The sequence below is a fragment of the Schistocerca americana genome, chromosome X, assembly GCF_021461395.2.
Source record: "Schistocerca americana isolate TAMUIC-IGC-003095 chromosome X, iqSchAmer2.1, whole genome shotgun sequence".
Classification (NCBI taxonomy): Eukaryota; Metazoa; Arthropoda; class Insecta; order Orthoptera; family Acrididae; genus Schistocerca; species Schistocerca americana.
In genome coordinates, this window is record NC_060130.1 from 196,888,020 (window position 1) to 196,910,577 (window position 22,558).

General features: G+C 42.8%; 1 protein-coding gene across 1 annotated transcript in view; it reads right to left on the reverse strand.

The window, feature by feature from the left end:
• LOC124555911 (unconventional myosin-Va-like) overlaps positions 1–22,350 on the reverse strand; it is a 97,163-nt gene extending 74,813 nt beyond the window's left edge. Inside the window, exons 1-4 of the mRNA XM_047129968.1 lie at positions 22,269–22,350; positions 21,621–21,810; positions 21,337–21,535; positions 17,899–17,991 (exon numbers count right to left, since the gene is read on the reverse strand). Of these exons, the coding sequence (XP_046985924.1) occupies positions 17,899–17,991; positions 21,337–21,535; positions 21,621–21,810; positions 22,269–22,350 (564 nt within the window). The remainder of the gene's footprint in view (positions 1–17,898; positions 17,992–21,336; positions 21,536–21,620; positions 21,811–22,268) is intronic.
• Between the last annotated feature and the right edge of the window lie 208 nt (positions 22,351–22,558).

Below are 22,558 nucleotides of genomic sequence, written 5' to 3' on the forward strand. Positions count from 1 at the left end.
CTGTTACTATTTCTGAAAATCTGATGAATGATGGGAGTTATATAGTTACTTTTCTGAAAACATGATGAGGTATATACTAAGTTTTTGAAACATTTTACCCCACATGGCAGACTTATAATGAATTTGTTTTGTGCTTGATGTGCACCAAGTGTTGCAACCCAATAGTGACTTACTGAAACATGTAATGATCAACATTTATTTGTACAGAAATTCTAGTTTTTAAGTTTTTAAAGTGTTTCACCACAACCATATCCCACACAATGGCTTTTAAATATCTAAGTGGTGTTACATATTTTCTTTGCTGTTTTGTTATTTATGCAAGCAACTATGAGTATGGGAGTGATTCTTGAATGATACTAACAGGTACAAAGGCTACTTTGCCACTGAATACTATACCCACACCCCATAAAAAATTGCATAACACTATCATTTTTGTAAATACCTTGAAGATACTGTCTGATAACTAGTAATATACGTATACTATTCTTTGTCTTTGAACTACTTGTAAACAGAAAGCACCATGCAATTTTATGTAAATGTCTATGATACAAAACTCTGAAACAAGCAAATCCTATTATCACCGAAATGCGTAAAAGATATCGGGCGAGTTATTGACATCTGTGGGCACTTGCTTCCCAAAATTTGATACATAATATCATCTGTGTACAGTATATAATTTTGTGTATTACCTTTGTGGACATTGTCCAATTCAATCCAGTTTTCAGTGAGAATTCAACCAGAAATGGTATGTAAATTTCAGACAACACCATGATCTGGAGAGGACATTTTCATTTTTGTGCTTCAAGTGTTAGTTACATGACATGTTCTATGGACTTTTACCATAGTGTTAATAAATATGTTTTTTCATTGATGTTGTATATTATCCTTACCCACGAGTTGAACCAAATTGATAGTGAACTGGGCTGTGTGTTTAAACACACTACATGGTACCCTCAACTGGACTTGAACTTAAATTGTCATAAAGAACTTTTAGTTGAGTGATAGATTTTACCATATGGTATCCTAAATTGAAGCTGTGCCATGGTAGCACACTGGACTTATATTTGAACTACTATACACATAATCTAGTATCCTGGAACTGAGTAGTGCCTATGTAGCACACAAAACTTTAACAAATGCCTTGATGTTTTAGTAGTGTCTATGCTGCACATAGTATTTCATGAACTATTGACAATGTAAAATAGTACTGTAGCCATGGTAGTGCCAAAAAGGTACAGAGGACTTGCTTCTAAGATATGGTATTGCATTTTTCGGTAGCAAAATTGGTACAGTAATCTACAATAGTGTAAATGGTATAGTATTTTACAGTTATGATGAAAGTAACAGAAAAGACTGTTTTCAAAATAGTATTAACTTTTCGAAAAATTTAGCAACTTTATGAAGTCAATTGACTAAGAAAACAAATCATTTATCTTAGTATTTTCTGCATCCAGGTTAAAATTTACAGATTGCTGAGTGTTAGTTTCAGGCTTGTTACCCCTAATGCATTAATATTTACTTTCCAGTTTTTGTCTTAGTGTAAGTATTTTTCTTTAATATTACTAATCTGTAGTCATAAAAAATTTATCAGCATTATTACATCTGACCCTTTTTTTTTTTTTTTTTTTTTTCCGGGAAGTAACACATTCAAAAATTTATTTATTTATTTTTCAAGAGGAGTTAGTAGTTGCTTTTGCCTAAGGGTTTGCCAAGCATTCTTTTCACTTAAACTTCAAATCAGTTAAGTCATTTTGATGTTTCTCTGGTTTCTTTTTGAAATGCAGATTCTGAAAGCCTTGTTTATCTTGGAATTTTCTCATGAAATATTTCACATATGTGATTAGGGAACATTGGAGTATGAAGCTGATACACTGAAAAATGTTGTTGGAAATATCCTTGGAGCTGTGTCCACACCTAAAAAATCAAGATCATCAGCAGTATGAAGAACCATCTGTCACCGCCCTCCAAATTCAGTGCACACCAGACACCTCCTTTTACCAGCCTTCAACTATTCAGGCCACAGAAACCTATGATGATATTTCATAAACACTTGTGTTACTGCATGTTATACTTTTCAAATTTGTTAACATTGCGCATGCCTGCGAGACTTTCCCTCGCAGTGGAATGTGAGCGAAACTCTCGGGGGGCTGTGTAACGTGCAATAAGCCATTTGGACCTTGTATATTCACAAATTTATGATCTTATCCTCTTTTGATCTTATTTGAAATGTTTTAAAATCTGACAGTATAATATGTTGTGCTAACACAATTAACCACTGTGATTAAAAAAAATCAAATTTCATAAAAATTACTGTACTACAAAAAGATAAATCTTTGTTTATGTGAATATATATTTTCATAATTGTTCTATTGTGGTGGTGATGATGACGACAACAAAAATTGCTGTCAATCTAACACTGGTGGCTCACGCAAAATTTTACCGATGTGCTACAATACTACAAATATAAACAGATTTTGTTTCACTGTATCGTCATGACAGGATTGACTTAATATTGTTGTGATATTAGCTTTACATAATGAACTAAGCTCATGTATGATATTTGTATCTACATCTACATAGATACTCGGCAGTTGACCACATGGTGCATGGCAGAGTGTAGCCTTTACCAGTGGTAGTCATTCCCTTTCCTGCTACCCTCAAAATATAGCAAGGGAGAAATGACTGTCCAACTTTGTGTGGGCCCTAATTTCTTGTGTCTTATCTTCTTGGTACTTATATGGAAAGTATATTGGTGGCAGTAGAATCATTCTGTAGTCATAGTCAGATACCATTTCTCTAAATTTTCTCAATAGTTTTCCTCAAAAACATCGTCTTCCCATTTGAGTCACTGAAGAATCTCCATAATACTTGTGTGTTGTTCAAACCAACTTGTAACAAATCTAGCAATACACCTCTGAACTGCTTCAATGTCTTCCTTTAATATGATCTATTGCAGGTCCAAAATACACAAGCAATATTCCAGAATAGATCACTAGTATCCTATATGACATCTGCTTTACAGTTAACCACAAAACTGGTTATCATTCACCTTCACTACCACAATCCTCACATTCACATTCCATTTCATATAGCTTTGCAACATTACATTCACATGTTTAAATGGTTTGACTATGCCAAGTGGCACACTACTAATGCTGTATCAGAATAATATTCTTTCCCTACTCATCCACATTAACTTACATTTTTGTACATGAAGAGCTAGCTGCCATTCACGACAACAACTAGGAATATTCAAATAAATTTGTAGTTGAAATATGGACAAAAAGCAGCCATATAATGGAAAGACGATAATGAAAATTTGTGCTGGGCTGGGACTTGAACCCAGATTTCCTGCTTATTGCAAGAGGTCATCTTGCCATTACACTATCCAAGCATGCCTCATGGGCATACTCGACCTTCTATATGTTGTTAACCATGTGTCTATAACCAACACTAGTAAATCCATTATGTATATTCCCATACAGGGGAGACATTTTAATTGAAAGTCACTTGCCCAATGTTGGCAGTTAAATAAGATCTTGCAGTGCCTATATTGTTCAGAAGTTGGTTGGTTGGTTGGTTGGTGTTGAAAGGACCAAACAGCAAGGTCATCAGTCCCTTGTTTCAGATGTGGTCCATTCTGATACTGTGACACAGCAAGACTAGAACGATAAAAGGGAAAAGGCTAAAAAATGTAAAAGGGCAGTCATGTTGTCAATGGTAAAAACAAAATGAGGTAAGTCAGCAAGAGAGCGAACCCAACGCTATGCTAGAGGCAGGAAATATCCCACCTCTGAAGCAGCAGAGGCAAGACCACCTGCAACTTAAAAGGTGCAACCGCTAGAATGTAGAAGTTCGTATGGGAAAAGGAGACTAACCAATCCTAAAAAAAGTTATAAAAACAGAGTAAAAGGGGAAGAAAAGATGATGTCGGCCAGGGAGGGGAGTTGGGAATCTCCAAACACTGCTTACAGTGGGAGATACCCCAACACTGGAGGAAACCGAGAACCAGGTCGACCATCCAGGAATCGTCAGCCAACATCGAAGGTAAAGTGTGGGGGAGTCTGTACTTGGCACGCAGAGCCAAAAGAAGGGGGCATTCAACCAAAATGTGGGCTACTGACTAGAAGGCTCCACAACCACAAAGTGTGGGTGGCTCATCATGCAAAAGACAAAACCAAGGGTCAGCCTGGTATGGCCAATGCGGATACGACACAGTGTGGTCGAGTCCTTTCGGGAGAGGTGAAAGGAAGAACGCAATGGGCCTGGTGTCACCTTAATCGCACGAAGTTTATTAGACAGGGAAGTAACCTCCCAAGAGTTTGACCCATGATTGTGCGAAGTGGGATTTGATGTGAAGCCGTAAATCCGCTGCAGGAGGGTTACAGAAAATGAGGGGGAAGTGACTGCTTCCCCAACCAAATGATCAGCGAGCTCATTACCCGAGATACCCACAAGGCCAGGGCCCCTAAGGAAATCAATGGAACAAGCAGCACAGTGAACATCAGTGTGATGGTCATGGATGGCAGAGACCAAGGGATGGTGTGAAAAACACCGGTCAATAGCCAGAAGGCCACACATTGAGTCCGTACATAACGAAACATGGTTGTGTTGGGACTGTTTGTTGGGACTGTTTAATAAAGGTAAGGGCCTGGGAAATTGCCATCAATTCCGCAGTAAACACCCCACATGTAGGTAGCAGCACATGATTTTCCATTCCAACAGAGGACGTGAAGGTATATCCCACATGATCAGCAGATTTAGAGTCATCAGTGTAAAAAAAAAAAAACATCGTGAAACTCCCATAAAATTTGGCAGAAAAAGGAACGAAACATCATCGGGGGGATGGATGGAATCTCTCAGACCTCGGTAGAGATCCATCCGAATTCGAAGTCAAGGAACTAACCAAGGGGGGCGGGGGGGGGGGGGGGGGGCTGGGAGTGGAGGGGAGGGAGTGAAGAAGACAGGACAAAGAAGGAAGCTGAAAATCACGGCAAAGAGACACAAGGCAGAGCCCAACCAGTAAACCATCCCGAGGGCAGGAATCAGGTGGGCGACGTCCATGGTCTTGGAACGGGATAGAATGGGAAAGATGAGTGGGAGAGGAACGTACAGCGAGTGCATAAGACACCAAGGGGGGGGGGGGGGGGGGATCCCAGCTTCAACCAGGAGACTATCAACAGGGCTAGTACAGAAGGCACCAGTGGCCAAACGGATACCACGATGGTAGACTGGACCCAGCACGTGCAGTGTGGAAGGAGCAGCCGAACCATAAACTTGACAACCATAGTCAAAGCGAGACAGCACTAAAGCCCGATAAAGGCGGAGAAGGATGGAGCAGTCCACACCCCAAGGAAGAGAAGGACATTGAGTTCACAGAAACATCCTCCTTCAGAAGTCTGATATGAGGCAGCCAAGTGAGCTTGTTGTCAAAAAGAAGACCCAGGAAATGAAACTGTGGGACCACAGGCAATCGTTGTGCAGTGAGATAGAGCTCTGGATCAGGGTGGATCGTAGTACGGCGACAGAAGTGGACCACCCACGATTTTAAAGGAGAGAATTGAAACCCGTGTGAGAGTGTCCATGCAGAGGCACGCCCTATAGCTCCCTGGAGCTGCTGCTCTGCAGAGGCCATCGAAGAGGAACTAACCCAAATGCAGAAATCATCCACATACAGGGCAGGGGCAACCAAAGGACCGACAGAGACCACAAGTCCATCGATAGCAATGAGGAAAAGAAGTGCATTCACGACAGAACCCTGTGGGATGCCCCTCTCCTGGGTCCATGGAGAACTAAAAACAGTACCAAACCGAACCCTGAATGACCGATGGAACTGGAGCTGGCAGATAAAAATTGGGAGTGGGCCCCGAAGTCCCCACTGATGAAGTGTAAGTAAGATGTGATAGCACCAGGCCATGTCATAGGCCGTGCAAAGGTAAAAAAATACTGCAACCAAATGGCGGCGCTGGGAAAAAGCCTGCCGAACTGCAGATAGCAAGTGAAGTAAATGATCGATCGGAGACCATCCCTCTCGGAAGCCACACTGGTAAGGGGACAATAGATCCCGACATTTGAGGACCCAATTGAGCCGATGGGCTACCATCTGTCCAAGTAACTTGCAAACAACATCAGTCAGAATAATTGGCTGATAGCTGTCAACAAATATGGGGTTCTTACCAGGCTTAAGGACAGGAACCACCATACTATCCCTCCACTGAGAAGGGAAGTCACCCTGGAGCCAGATACAGTTAAACACCCAGAGAAGATGTTGCCGTTGTGGAGCACAGAGATGTTGAAGCAGTTGGTTATGAATGGAGTTTAGGCCAGGGGCCGTATCATGAGAAGAAGAAAATGCGGAAAGAAATTCCCATTCAGTAAAAGGTTCGTTGTAAGATTCTGACTGACAAGGGGTAAAACATAAGATGGAAGCTTCGGAACACTGTTTCCGGTGAAGGAAAGCAGCCGGATAGGAGGCTGATGCTGATGCCATTGCAAAATGGGTCCCAAGATGTTACGCAAGAATCAATAGGTCCGTACAAAGGCGATCCAGGAGGTGAAGGCCTGGGAGGGTGGACTGCCGATGACAACCTTGGAGAGAGCAAAGTGTAGCCCACATCCATGACATAGGGACAGTAGAACCAAGGGAAGAAACAAATTGTTCCCAACATATCTGTTTGCTCTGTTTGATTAATTAAATGGGCTTTAGCACAAAGACATTTAAAGGTAATAAGGTTGGCAACAGATGGGTGGCCCTTAAGGTGTTACAAAGCTCTATGGCAATCACAGATGGCAATGGCAATGGCCGTACTCCACCACAGGACTTGCTTGACGGTGATTACGGATGGCGATGGCAATGGAAATGGCCGTACTCCACCACGGGACTTGCTGGCGGCAAAATGGTCCACATGAGCGCAGTACAGCAAGTCTAGCAGCGCGAACAATTTTGTCAGACTTGTCACATAGGACATCATCAATAAAATCTCACAAACAGGGAGAAAAAATGACTTGTGCAGTGTATAGAGGCCAATTGGCATGTTGGAAAGACCAACGAGGTAACCTGTCCATCGAGGAGCGGGAAGGGAGAGAGAGAATCAATGGGAAATGGTCACTATCACAAAGGTCGTCGTGTGGTGACCAGTGTAATGAAGGGAGGAGAGAGGGAGAAGAAAGAGAAAGATCAACGGCAGAAAAGGTACCGTGACCAGCACTGAAATGAGTAGGGGAGCCATCATTAAGAAGGCACAAGTTGTGGTCTGTAATAAACTGATCTAAAAGAAGACCTCGTCTAGATGGAAATGCACTGCCCCACAAGGGATGATGAACATTAAGATCCCCCAGAAGGAGGAAGGGAGGAGGAAGTTGCTGAAGAAGGGCAGTTAAGGCAGCAGGTGTAAGAGTCCTGTCAGGAGGGAGATAAAGATTGCAAACCGTGACCTCAGAGTCCAGGTGGACCCTAACAGCAACCGCTTCCAATGTAGTTTGAAGAGGAATCCACAATGTCCATACGGACCAATGTACAAACACGACCACAGGCCCGCAAGGGTCTGACCCGATTTTGACAGACCCACAGAGGGTCGGTGAGTGATCATCAGTAAAATGAGATTCCTGTAGAACCACACAAGCTGCACAGTAAGACGAAATAAGGGATTTCAGTTCCGGAAGGTGAGTGTAGTGTTACAATTCCATTGGATAACCACAGAATGAAGATTTAAATGGGGGTTGAACAGGCTAAAGTATGTCATACCACCGGGTCACCACCCATCACCGACAAGGAGGGGGCGACATCCATGAACAACAGGTCAGAATCTGGTTGTGAAGCCGGGGATGCGACCTCTGGTGACACCAGAAGCTGTTTGTCCCAGGACATATGTTTCTTCTTCTTTTCTGTTTGAGATCGAGGAGGGCTGTGTGCCATAAAGGAGCCAGCTGCAGCAAGATCGGGAACAGAAAGAGATCGGGCGACCTGCGGCCCGACAGACCACGGTTCTCGCGCTTGTTGCGTGGCAGCAGACCTTTGGCCTGGAAGGTGCCGGGAAGGGGCATCCCGGGAGGGGTACCCTTGACCAGCAGACGCCGAAGGAGTGGGACACTTCTCCGGCTGGGGAGGGTGAGCACCACCCAGAGGAGAAGGTATGGGAGCCACAGGGGGGGGGGGGGGGGAGGAGGAGAGGGGTCTGGGACTGGGGTAAGGAAGGGAGAGAAAGGGGTGAAGGTGTAACTAAAGCATAACTAGATGTCATGGACACAGGGTGAAGATGTGTATTTTTCTTACGACCCTCTGTGTAGGTTAAACGATCAAGGGACTTATACTCTTGTATCTTCTTTTCCTTCTTATATACTGGTCAATCTGGTGAATGTGGAGAATGATTTCTATGACAATTAACACACACAGGAGGGGGAACACAGGGACTCCCCTCATGGAGTGGACATCCACAGTCACCACAGAGAGGGGCCTGCGAACAACGGGAAGACATGTGTCCAAAACGCAAGCACTTAAAACACCTCATAGGAGGTGGGATATATGGGTTCACATCACATCAATAAACCTTAATCTTTACTTTCTCAGGGAGGGTATCCTCTTCAAAGGCCAGGATAAAGGCACCAATATCAATGCGATTGTCCTTAGGACCCTTCTGAACACACCGAACAAAGTGAACACCCCGCCGTCTGAGATTGTCCAGAAATTCCTCATCAGTTTGAAGGATGAGGTCCCTGTGAAAAATCACACTTTGAACCATATTTAGACACTGGTGGGGGGTAATGAACACAGGAATAGTGCCAAGATGGGTACAGGCACGAAGGGCCGCAGACTGGGCAGCTGAAGCAGTTTTGATCAGCAACAAACCCGACCGAACCTTGCTCAGGGAGTCCACTTCGCCGAACTTGTCTTCAGTGTGTTTCACAAAGAATAAAGGTTTGGTATTGGTGAAAGTATCCCCATCAGTCCTGATGCAAACCAGATAGCGGGGGAAAGGCTTTGCCCCTAGCCGACGGGCCTGACCCTCTTCCCAGGGTGTAGTCATGGAAGGGAAGGCCGAAGGGGCAGGAGAAGCAGCACTAGAAGAATCGGTTCCACGTAGAGAGACGGCTGCAGAAGAACAGCCAGAGTTCTGGACCCATATATGTTTCATTTGCATAGTGTCTGCCCCGATACCACCCACTCCCATCAGGGGCTCTCCTCACGGGCGGCACCCAGCTACAGCAAGGGCCGTCTGGCACGGCGGCCACTGCCGGGATTTCCGATGCTCCAGGATGACGAGCAACCACTCTGAGGCTTGCATGAGGAGGTCACAGCTCAGGTAACAGAAATGTGATCCCTGTGGGTTCAGGGGGCTCGACCAAAAGGGTACATAGTGACCCCACCACACGGGCTGGCTACCGTGCTGGCTACCGTGCTGGCTACCGTGCTGGCTATGCACAATAGCATCAGACGACGACGTGAAAGTAAAGGTGGAATGTACTAGGAGGGCACACATCGGAGACACTAGGTAAGGTGCTCTTCCCCAAATGGCTCACATTATGGAAGAGAAATTTAGTAATGGAGGTCAAACCACAGAGGGGGACCAGGGCGTGCCAAAAGGAGGTGGTGTTTATGCAAACAAAGCTAAATTGCAAAACCAACATAACCAGGAAGATAGTGGGGGCCAACATAAGCAAGGACACCAAGAGAGGGAGAGGAGAGGTCAAGGTGGAAGGAGAAAGGAGAGGAAGGGGAGGGAAATGCAGCCCTGGAAAGAAGGAAGGCTGCAATAGCTTGGGGCCCCGTGCTCACCACGCACGTATCCACAAAAGAGTTGTGGACCCCCTGGGGGGTTGTTCAGAAGTACAATGCAGTGGTCTCTCTGGAATGTATGTATGTCCACAGATCACTGCATCACACCTCTTAAGAAAACAAGCAGTGAAATATTGTATCTTAAGTAGAAATCTTGTCAAAGGCATAATGTATCCCATTACAGTCACACAACAGTGAAAAGTTCCTGTACATCACAGCATTATCAGTTAATAACAACAGATTGCTGCCCACCCTGTATGTTTATGATTTCCATTGTTTCTTTTATGTTAATGCATGAATGTCCTAGATCTTTCATCCCCTCTACCCCATGCATCACTGTTCATGAATAACAAACATGGAAAGCAAATAACACATTGTGCACGTCACACATGCAAATGCAATGCTCTTCATACACTTTCATACTAAATTTCCTCATATATTCCCTTTATTACCACCACATACAACCTTTTGACTTACAAGTGTAGTAATCTTAACCAAATTGAATATATTAATTTTACAAATATAAACTGAACTGTTTAAATGTATTTAAAATTTTATAATTGAAAGTTTATCATTATGAAGGGGGAAAAGAAGCACAGAGCAGCAAGAATCAAATGTGAGCTGACAAACTGCCAGCTGGTATGCTTGACCAGTGCACCATGGCACTGATATGTCAAGTATTGCTCACAAATCCCTCATACTTTACTCACAAATTATTAGAGAGAATTTTACATTTCTTATGGCCCAGTAGAACATATACTGAATACACCATGTTGCTTTCACAGTACCTGACAGACATCTTCAAAGAAAAATACTGACTTGTGAATAACATCATGCCCATAGTGCCACCAGGGACAATGTCACATCAGAGCATGTGCAATCGAAACAGACAGTTGTATGGCTTTTTTGAGTTGATCATAGTGTGGATGACCATTTCAGCACTTGACACTTGTTTCTGGTTATCGTATACAGAGCACTACAAAAACATTTTTTCGTCCATTTTATTTGCACACCGGCCACATATTATGAGAAATGGTATAATTTTAGTGCAATATTTACAGGTTTTTTTTTGTGGTTTTAGGGCGCACAACTACAGTGGTCTTTGGTGCCCAGACTAAATTATGAATGCACTGCGAGGCACAATGTTAAAACAGCAACTAAAAAGGACATCACTATAAAAGGCACATTAACAGGCAAGGAATTAAAAGAAAACAGCATAATCAAACGTCCTTAGACAGGTTTGTCAAGTGGATAAAATGAAGAACGCGAGCAGCTGCTCCTGGGTCATCTGCTAAAATTTCATCCAGAGTACATGGCAGGCCAAGATCAGTGTGCAGTGTATTAAAATTCGGACAGGACATTAAAATGTGGCGTACCGTCAGCACTTGCCCACATGAGCAGAATGGCATCGGCGCAGCCGTCAGCAGATGACGGTGGCTGATCCAATCCAAAACCGGGCCAAAACAACCTCCTCCCGCCGAGAAGAGCGTGAAGAGGTCGTCCAAGCCATGGGGAGAGGTTTCAAGGCCAGAAGCTTGTTTTCAGTAAGTGTAGACCAATCGGCATGCTTCAGCGATAAAATGTGCTGACAAATGACCATGCTAAAATCAGATGAAGGCACACAACAAGAAGCTATCTGAGGCTGGAGGACCGCAGCCTGGGCCGCGGCATCTGCAGCTTTGTTCGCAGGGATACTGACTTGGCCAGGAACCCACATAAAGGTAACCGGAGAACCGTCATCCGCCAGCTGCTGAAGAGAGTGTTGGATCCGGTGCACGAAAGGGTGAACTGGATACGGATCACTGAGGCTCTGGATGGCGCTCAGGGAATCATAGCAATGACGTATTCAGAATGTGGGTGGCGGCAGATGTAAAGAACAGCCTGATAGAGGGCAAATTGCTCAGCTATGAAGACCGAACAATGGCCATGGAGCCGGTATTTGAAACTGTGTGCCCCGACAACAAAAGAACACCCGACACTGTCATTGGTCTCAGAGCCATCTGTATAAATAAAGATCACATTAATGAACTTCGAACATAGTTCGACAAACCGTGAGCAGTATACCGAAGCTGGTGTAACCTCCTTTGGGAGCGATCTCAGGTCAAAGTGAACGCGAACCTGAGCCAGGAGCCAAGGTGTCATTTGGCTCTCGCCCACTCAAAAGGTTGCAGGGAATGGAAAATCAAGTTGCTGAAGGAGGTGACAAAAGCGAACTCCAGGGGGTAGCAGGGCAGATACATACAACCCGTATTGACGGTCGAGAGAGTCGTCAAAAAAGGAACTGTAAGATGCGTGTTCAGGTGTTGATAATAGTCGACAGGCAAACCGACAAAGCAGTATATCATGCCGGTAGGTTAGTGGAAATTCACCGGCTTCAGCATGAAGACTCTCGACGGGACTAGTATAGAATGCTCCGATCACAAGACGTAACCCTCGATGTTGTATAGAGTTAAGGCGGCGTAAGATGGACGGCCATGCAGAGGAGTATACAAAGCTCCCATAATCCAGCTTTGAGCGGATGATTGACCGATATAGACAAAGTAGGACAGTTCGATCTGCTCCCCACGACGTACCGCTGAGAACACGGAGGACATTTAGGGAACGGGTACAACGGGCAGCCAAATATGACACATGTGGATACCAGCTACGTTTCCTGTCAAATGTAAGACCTAAAAATTTTGTTGTCTCCACGAATGGGAGAGCAACGGGACCGAGATCTAAGGACGGTGGGAGAAACTCTGTGTAGCGCCAGAAGTTAATACAGATCGTCTTCTTGGCAGAAAAACTGAAGCCATTGGCTACACTCCAGGAGTAAAGGCGCTCAAGACAACGCTGAAGACAGCGCTACAGAAAACATGTACACTGCGCACTGCAGTAGATGGTAAAATCGTCCACGAAAAGTGAGCCTGATACATCACCTGGGAGGCAATCCATTATTGGATTGATCGCTATGGCGAAGAGAGCGACACTCAAAACTGAGCCCTGTGGCACCCCATTCTCCTGGCGAAAGGCGTCGGACAGGACAATACCCACACATACCCTGAACTTTCAATCCATTAAAAATGCATGAATGAAAAGAGGGAGGCGACCGCAAAGGCCCCATGTATGCATGGTGCGGAGAAGGCCTGCCCTCCAACAGGTGTCGTAAGCCTTCTCCAAATCAAAGAACACAGCCACTGTCTGGCGCTTCCACAAGAAGTTATTCATAATGAAGGTCGACAAGGTAACCAGATGGTCAACAGCAGAGCGGCGCCTACGAAATCCACATTGTACATTGGTAAGTAGGCGTCGAGATTTGAGCAGCCAACCCAAACGAGAGTTAACCATTCGTTCTATCACCTTACAGACACAGCTGGTAAGGAAAATGGGTCAATAACTGGAATGAAAGTGCTTGTCCTTCCCTGGCTTAGGAATTGGCACAACAATAGATTCACGTCAGCATGTGGGAACATGACCCTCAATCCAGATGCGATTATAAGTACAAAGAAGAAAACTTTTACCCGCAGAAGATAGGTTCTTTAGCATCTGAATATGAATAGAATCAGGCCCCAAAGCAGAGGACCGTGACCGGACAAGTGCACTTTCGAGTTCCCGCATGGTGAATGAGGCATTGTAACTTTCGTAATTTGAGGAGTGGATGTTGGGTGGCCTTGCCTCCTCTGCCTGTTTTCGGGGGAGGAAGGCAGGAGGGTACTGAACGGAGCTCGAAATCTCTGCGATAAATTGGCCGAAGGCATTGGAGACATCCTCACGGGCCACAAGGATGTCATTCGCAACAGTCAAGCCAGAAACTGGCTTTGGAGATGTTCCAACTAGTTGAGCATGGAGATGGGGTATGATGCAGGAGATGGATAACACAAGGGAAGTGGTCACTCGAATAGGTATCAGAAAGAGTGTACCACTCAAACCGACATGCAAGTTGGGTAGTACATATAGAGAGGTCAAAATGGGAATAGGTGTGACTTGTGTCCGAAAGTAGGGGCACCAGTATTGAGGCAGACAAGATTGAGGTGGTTGAAAAGTCTGCTAACAAGGAGCCTCTTGGGCAGGATGCTGGAGAGCCCCAAAGGGGATGGTGGGCATTGAAGTCTCCAGTCAACAAAAATCGTGCAGGTAGCTGAGCAATAAGTTGCATCATTTCTGCCCTAGTAACGGCAGACGACAATGGAGAGTAAACAGTACAAATGGAAAATGTGAAAGTGGGGAGAGTAAGTCAGACAGCAACTGCCTGCAATTTGGTGTGCAATGTGATGGTATCATAGTAGATATCATCCTGGACCAGCAACATAACCCCTCCATGAGCCGGAACACCTGCCACAGGGGATAGGTTAAAACACACAGAGGTATAGTGTGCCAAGTCAATACGATCGCATGAGCGTAGCTTCATTTCCTTGAGAGCTACTACAAGTGGACAGTGCAAGTGTACCAGCAACTTTAAGTCCTTGCAGTTGGAGTGAATGCCAGAAATATTCCAATGAAGAAGTGCCATCGTGAGAAGAAAAAGGAGAAGCAAGAAGGGGTCACATCGAAGGCTGCTGAGGGCCTGGCTTCGAGCAAGCACTGCTGCCGCTGTCAATAGGAGGAGAGTCATCGTCCATTTTTTCAATAGGTTCATTGGCCACCATGTCAAGATGGTCGGAAGGGGGAGCTTCCTCCGCCGGTGAACCTCCAGATATTCGGCTACCAGCGATGCGGCCAGGCGAAATGGATGACGGCCTGGGGTGGCAACCGCTGGGTGGCGCAGGAGAAGAAACGCGCTGTAGGGAGAAGGAGAACTTTTCTTCCTATGGGCCTTCTTGGGAGGTCATTTAGTCGAAGTATTGGTCGATGGCTGGGAGTTCGGGGTACGTAAGAAGTCTTCATGGGACGGTTCCTCCTTGAAGGACCGTGCATCTGACTTCTGGGTCTTAGTCTTGGCAGAAACTGATGAAGGTCCTTGTGTCTTAGGGGTGATGGAAGGAAGAGGAGACATTGACCGGGCGATCTTAGCACTGGCCGATCGGATGACCGTAGTGTTACAGGTCAGATCGCATGTCTGTGTCGATACCTCACCGGTAGGCCGAGGAGAGGTGAGGATGGTACTGTATTTCCCCGCTGGGAGCAGCGTGGGCTTCCTACCAGCAAAAAGCTTGCAAGCAGCCGAGGTGGACACTTTCTCTTTGACCCGAATTTCCTGTATACAGCGTTCATCCTTGTAGATGGGACAGTTGCGAGAGAATGCTGCATGGTCACCCTGACAAGTTCACGCAATGAGGAGATGGAGGTGGACAATCACCCTCACGGGCATCTCTGCCACAAGTGACGCATTTAGCCACATTACAACAAGACTGGTGAGTGTGGTTAAAATGCTGACACTGGTAGCAGTGCGTAGGTGTCAGGACATAGGGGCAAACAGAAATAACCTCATAGCCCGCTTTGATGCGCGACGGCAGCTGAACACTATCAAAGGTCAAGAAAAGTGTCCAGGTCAGTACAAGGTCATTGTCGACCTTTTTCATGATCCTATGGACAGCCGTCATGCCCTGCTCAGCGAGGAAAGACTGAAGCTCCTCGTCAGTCAATTCGTCGAGTGATCTAGTAGATACCACACCACACAACGAATTCAAAGTGCGGTGAGTCTCCACCAGGACAGGGAACATATACAGGAGTGTGGCCTGAAGGAGCTTTTGTGCCTGAAAGGTGCTCTCAGTTTCCAACAACAATGTACCGTTACACATCCTGCTACAAGGTCCGGCTATGGCATCTACGCCCTTCTGCATAACGAAAGGGTTGACAGATGAAAAATCCTTTCCGTCCTCAGATCTAGAAACTACGAGGAACTTTGGGGCAGGTGGTAGTACTTTTGTCACTGGTGGCTGGTCAAGTTTCAGTTTTTTGCCAGAAGTCAAGAGAGAAGAAGAAGAGAAATCCATTGCGGATGAATCCCCCATGATTGCCAGCGTCTCCGATGGCGCGCTCCTTTCTTATGGGGACCCTCTCAGAGGGCGCTTCCGCCTTAGGTGAATGTTTACACCTCAGGTCACACCTACTGAGAAACGGATGGAGGGACCAATTGGCATGGTCGGAAGGTGTCAGCTCGGGCAATCACCCCTCCCCGGGCCTGGCCTTTACCAGGGGGTACGCATGGGCCCAACTTGTCTACCCAGGGCGGGGAATTATGCTTTACCCCGTCACCGACTACGTGTGCAAACACGGGGATCTACCTTCAGGCATGCACAGGGAGGAAAGAAGAATAAGAAAAAAATGGAGAGAGGGAGAGAAAGGACAGACTGTCTCAAACGCCGAGGCAGAGACCATAGGGTGGACAAGAAAGAAAGGAGAAGAAGGCAAGGAGAAAGATGCAAGGTAAAAAGTAAGGAAGACAGTGAGAGAGGGAGAAGGACAAAGAAAGAAAACAAACAAAGGAAGGAAACAACCAGAATAAGCAAAAAACCAAAATGACCACAAATGTAAGTCACTGAACCGTCCGTCTCCGCATGCAGGCCCAAACTACCCCATTGAGGGGGAGGGACTCCTTTTAGTCACCTGTTATGACAGGCAGGAATACCTTGGGTCTATTCTTACCCCAAACCTGCAGGGGGGGCAATGTTTACAGTGAGCTGTAGCATGTTAAAACATGATCACCAGCCACACTGCCATCAGTAGTCAGCAACAAACTGGTACAGGAAAATTACTAAAAAAATTCATAAAATCTATCAGTTTTGCCATATCTCCACTGCCATAACTTTTTACAGACTTCTTTCAGCGTTTTGTATGGGATCACGTCCAAATGATTAGGCTATCACGAGTTCTGTGCTTGTTGTGTTCCAAAACCACCTTCTGAGAATCGTAGAACTCAGCTGATGACTGGTTCTCTTGACAGTCTTCTCTCTTAATGTGTACAAATTAGGGATTAAGGTGGGTAAGGGGATTGTTGAGGGAGAATTATGGTGAATTAGTGGGGAGTTACTCTTTGTGTAATAGTGCAGATGGAGATGATACGGTGATTAACATGTCAAGAATTGATGGAAGAAGTAATTAGTACCTCTGGTGCAGTGTTTTAGGCTGGAAGCAGTAGACTATAGGTGTTGATAGGCAAGAGTGAAAATTTCTTCAGTGGGTTCATAGCAACAAACTAGAATGAGATGTATTGAAAGGCTGGACGTATGAGTTTCAGAAGAAAGTAGAAATTGGTGTGCAGGAGGTCTTAGGACTGAGAAATGAGATAAATTCCACAGAGTATTTTTGAGAAACAATTGGAGGCCATGCTACACTTCTTGATTGCAGTCAATGCAGCAAGTTTTGTCTATTGATTACATTACCACTACCAATTATCATCATCTGGAATCTGTTGTTTGTACAACAGCTGCAAAATTGCAGTAAATATAAGGCATACCTGGTAGATTTCTACAGCTGTATCTGAAAGAACTTCTCTGTATTCAGTGAGATCAAAATTCTGCAGAGACTGCTCATTCTGTAGTGATGTGTTTTCGGTTTGGAATGTTTTGTCTCCACTATACTGTTTCAGACTATGCAGAAATCTCACAGTATTTGAAAGCCACAAAACCATTATATCAATATCATCATGGCCTTTCTTAGTAACTTTTTGGATGGTGTAGATAGTTGCTGTCAGGAGTAACCATACTTTCTCATAATCATTTTGACGGTCGGCATGCCTAATGCACATGAACAAAATGTATGCAGGCAATCCTGGCAGTAATGTTACAGCAATATGTGGCTTTAATTCTGCAATCAAAAGAATGGAAAATTCGTAAAGAAATGGAAGTACTTCAATAAAGAGAACACATGAGTGAACATAATGAAAAATTGTTCAGGTATATATACTGACCAAATATCACATGCCTAACAATATGTCTAATATCCTCTTTGTGAAACTCAAAAATGCCTTGGTAATGGTTTTCCTTCTTTCTTGTCCCTCTTCTGTTGTTCCTTTGATCTTGCCTCTTCACTAGCACTTTCTCTATTGAGCTTTCAGCTGTTTCAGCATTGTTATCTAATTTGCAGGAAAACATTAGGGGAAAAAAATAATATTGTTTCTGAAGCAGTTACACAATCATTATAACAGCACCTCTCAAAATATGGAATAATTTTAACACCCTGTTTATTGGTCTCCAAAATGTACTTACACCCTGATCCTTCAGCACTTCAGTTTGGAATTTTAAGCTGCTCTTGCATTGTGGAAGTTCCTCTTTAGCTAAATCTAGTTTTTCTTGAAGAACCTGGAATTTGTACACAACACATTTAGAAATAATTAATATATCTAAAACGTATTTTGCCATTTGTACTGTTTGTGGTAAAAGTATAAGGAAACAAAGCTGTATTTGCAGGCAATGGCTTGGGAAAAAAAACAACAAAAAAATAATAAATGTGGGATTAATTACAAAAATGCTGAAGAAATGATTGCACTACAAATTGCATCTATTTGCAAACCATTACAAGAAAAATTCCAGTGATGATGCTAGATGAAAAAGATCTTGCATTTCTCCTTGGACCATACTGACTTTTTCAATAATGATGGATGTGCAGGATTTATTTAAAGTTCCTTATTATCTAGCGAGAACGTATCATGAAAGGTTATCCTCAAGATTCACATTCTCTGGCCACATAAGTTGGAACAATATAGTCATAAGATATATTCATTGTATCTCAATCAATTAAACATTATACTTATTTCCTAACAAATCATTTGTAATTATTGGTTCATGTACACTGGGTGAAGTTTAACAAAACACAAGAAACTAAATACAGTTCATCAGCATTCTTATAATGGGGACTTCCTAGTTCAAGGATATATTAAACAGGTTGGAAAGCCACAGAAGATGATCAGAGCATTTACAATCATATAGTCATATCAGGAGAGTGAAATCTGTAACTCTGGGTGTACCAAGAGTATCCTGAGAGGAAACATTCAGTAAGTAAAGAAGGAGTACAAAGCTTTAAAATTTCTGGCTCAGTTCTTTACCGCATTATGAACATGAAATCTGCAGCTAAATGACAGATGCAAAGTTGCCAGGATTTTTCTATGCTGAAACCAGTAGATTGTATACCATAATCAAATAAATGAAGCAGATGATACAATACTGGGAGAAACTATACTGCTTCCAGAATAAGATTTTCACTCTGCAGTAGAGTGTGCTCTGTCAGGAAGTTTCACTATACTGCTTGCATATAGCAGCAATGAACTGCTAACTCATTACAAAAACAGCAATAAATTGGATAATAATATTTTAAAATATAACAACTGGAATTTACATAATTATTCATGGTATCAGCAAAATTTTCTCAGATGAGCTGCAGCTTGGCTCAGGGTAAATGACAGCCAGTTGAGTCTTTGATTAGTACCCAACACAGTCAACATGTCTGCAACACGTATCATTGTAAATATAATCCTTTCAGTCAAAATTTCCATAATCAGTCTAATATTCATGACAATTTTCATAACACATGTATATCTTCCAACATGCCTGTGTGAGAAGTGAAACCATTACAGATATGTTGACACAATATTTGACATTACAACATTTTATTTCTGCGTAAAGAATATTTCACATACACCTTATTGCCACATTCTGCAAAGTAGACGTGAAAGTTAATTCGGGGTCAGTTCCAGTCAACTCTACTCTTCATGAAAGTATGCTACTGACATAGGAATGAAGGTGAGTGAATGTGCATTGCTGTTGTTCAACTTTTAACATATTGTTTCTCAGCCACTCATGTGCACTATTCCTGTCCATTATCTTAGTTGCCTCAGCCAGTTTCCAGCTGCATAGCTTCATGATAAACCAAGTTACTTCTCATACTACAGAAAACAGACTCAGAAGGAGTATGGATTTCAGTTTTAACTTTTCAGTGTTCCAGGCAAGTGTGTCTTTATGTGCAAGTACAGTTCTTAGGTAAGCACAGCCCTTCCATCAGACTGGAGTGCCATTAGTTAGCTGGACAGCAGTGTTTTAGACAGTGAGATCAATGTGGCAATGTTTAGTTATTATTGCCAACAGCTGCCAGTAGCCAGCTGGAGGTGATGTATTCAACTGACAGCATTTATCATATTCCAGTCCAGAGCTCATATCTCTGAATCTGTCCTGAAAATAGTTTGAGAAAAACAGGATTTTCAATTATTGACTCTGGAGTAGTGAGAAGTTCAACCCTCTCTCACAGGTCAAGTCAAGGCTGGCAACCCTTATTTCAACTTACTGAGTAGTGTGGCAGTGCCGAGAAGTTATCCAGTTCTACTAATAATGCTTCAGATTAAATCTACAGAGCAGTAAATCACATTATTTGTGTAGCACACTGGTCATTGCTAAGAGTAGTGCATTCCAACTGCTGCCGTGGATGGAATTGCATGCAATGCCACAGAAGCTCTGACATATGGACAAAAGGAATGTTTCAAACCCAACATTGCATAGTAATGATTGCAGCCATAAGGGTGATTGTTGTTTTAGTAATATAGTGGGGATTAATAGCTGTTATTAAAATAGAATAAAAAGTTATGAAAGTAGTGATAGAATTATAATATGGTTTATAGGAAATTAGGAGTAGCATAGTATACAAATACTAGTTTGACAAAGAGAGAATGAAATTTTTCACAGAAAAAAAAAACAAACATGAAGAAATTAAGACTGAAGATGAGTTGTGTAACAACTGCAGGTGTAAATTGATTCCAATAGAAAATAAACTGTTTTTTTATTAACAAGAATATGAATTTTATTGGCTGGAAAGACAATTTCTGTCAGAGTTTTGCTTAATTGAATAATAAAGGTAATTATCTCATGTTAGTGCATACGTGCTCACCCAGAGGATACCAGCTTTAATGGTGGTGATGGAAGAAAGTTTCATCACACGAATCTGGACAAGGGGATGAGGCAGGGAAAAGGTGGAAGCAGAGAAGAGAGGTGGGGTAACATCCCTAAAGTGTGTCACTCAGTCACTATGGGAGGGCATTTTGTACTGTTGGTTATTCCTCAATCAAATGTGAATGTAAAGTTTTACAAACACCCTCCAAGGATTTTATTTGAAAAATGAAGTATGTGAAGTGAGAGTTTACTTTCATTCCATGCTAATCTGCAATGACAGAGAAAAACTGCACTGCAAAAGCACTCAGCACAGTCAACTACACAAGAAAAAAAAGAGAAAAAATGAAAAAAAGTAAGAAGAAAAATGAAATGGACACTTCACTGCTGGGTCACAAGATGGAAGCAACAAACATTTTCCACTAGTACCTGACAGAGAAAGCAGCATGGTATTTGTGCCCAGCCATGAAGTTCAGCATTAAGTAAGGGACTAACTGGAAACATCTAAAAAATTGGCATAATTATGAACTCTTAAAAAGACCACAGAAAACTACAAATATTATTGCTGATTTGGCCTCAGTCCTCTATGCATTCTCCTATTGTTAACTTTTGTAACTGAGAAAAAAGCATAGAATAATACATTGTTTCCCCATTACAGCAGTCTGTATTATAACCTCTTCATGCATATGTGTTTCCTCCTAAGACATCCTGTACATGCTATAAGCTGTTTTAATGAAGCTTTTAAACATTAATATGATCTGAATTAATATTCACCAGCTTTCCTGAAGTCACTCTTATAATTTCATGTTGCATAAAAGCTTCAGTTTGAGTTTGTGGGCTTTTGGTTAAACTTGGAGACAAAAGCTTGTGCTGATTATCATTCTCCTCTCTGAGTTTCTCATTTTCTTGTTGGAGTTGTTCTCTTTCTGCTTGCCACTTATTTTTCTCTTGGTGCAATTCATCTTCCAGCTGCCTACATGAATTTGCAGTTTAAAGAGTTAATGATTCCCAGACTTAACTAACAAAAATAAGATATGGTACTGCATTTTTGCACATACCTGTTTATCTTCTTCTGTGCTTCAAATGCCAGTACTAGCTCCACAACCTCATTTTTTAAGTGTACATGACTTCCATAGTTGATACTAGCAACATTCTTCAAACCTTCAGTTTGCTTTGCTAGAATACTGTGTAACTGAATGCATTCCTCTCGCCATCTGTCAACTTCAAGTTGCAGCCGATTGTACTGCTCTGAATGAGAACAAATTTATAACACTGTCATAAATAAATGAAATTAATACTAATTCAAGTATAACAAAATAACACCAGTCGTGTAGAAAATCAGATGCTATGCTGTTGAACAGTCACCTGTGAATGTCAAGTTACCATCCCTAGAGTATTTGGAAACACAGACTTAAAATGCACATCAGGAACACATTCTCAAACATTATATCTATTATATTTGTTTTAGTGTTATAGCAATTTTATACCTTTAGCATGTAGTATGATAGAATAATTATTTCTGTCTAGAACTGGCAGTATTTGTAAAAACCTGTACTTACAGAGGTCCTCAATTATTAGAAAGAGTGTCTATGGAGGAAAAAAAAAAAAAAAACTGTTTTTCAGAATGAAAACCATGAACTTGGGCATTTGGGAACAACAGCAACAAGAAAGATCCTTACTATGATGAAGGAACAATTTGAACTTACTTAGCAATTCTTCTCGTTCTGGTCCATCATCTAATGTTTGATTAGAACAGCAATCATCGAATGATAGCTGAAGTTTAGTCATATTTGCATGTAATCTTCGATTTTCCACTTCCAGTTGCTGCAACTGAAATTGAAATATAAAAGGTGTCTCAAGAATGATGCCTCAGAGATAACAGATACTTAAAACAGAATTAAACTGACTCAACACTGCTCAGTTTATGTTCCTGGCTCAAAAAAGATTTTTATGTAATGATGTCACTTATCATTTTTTATGTACAATTTGAGGTACC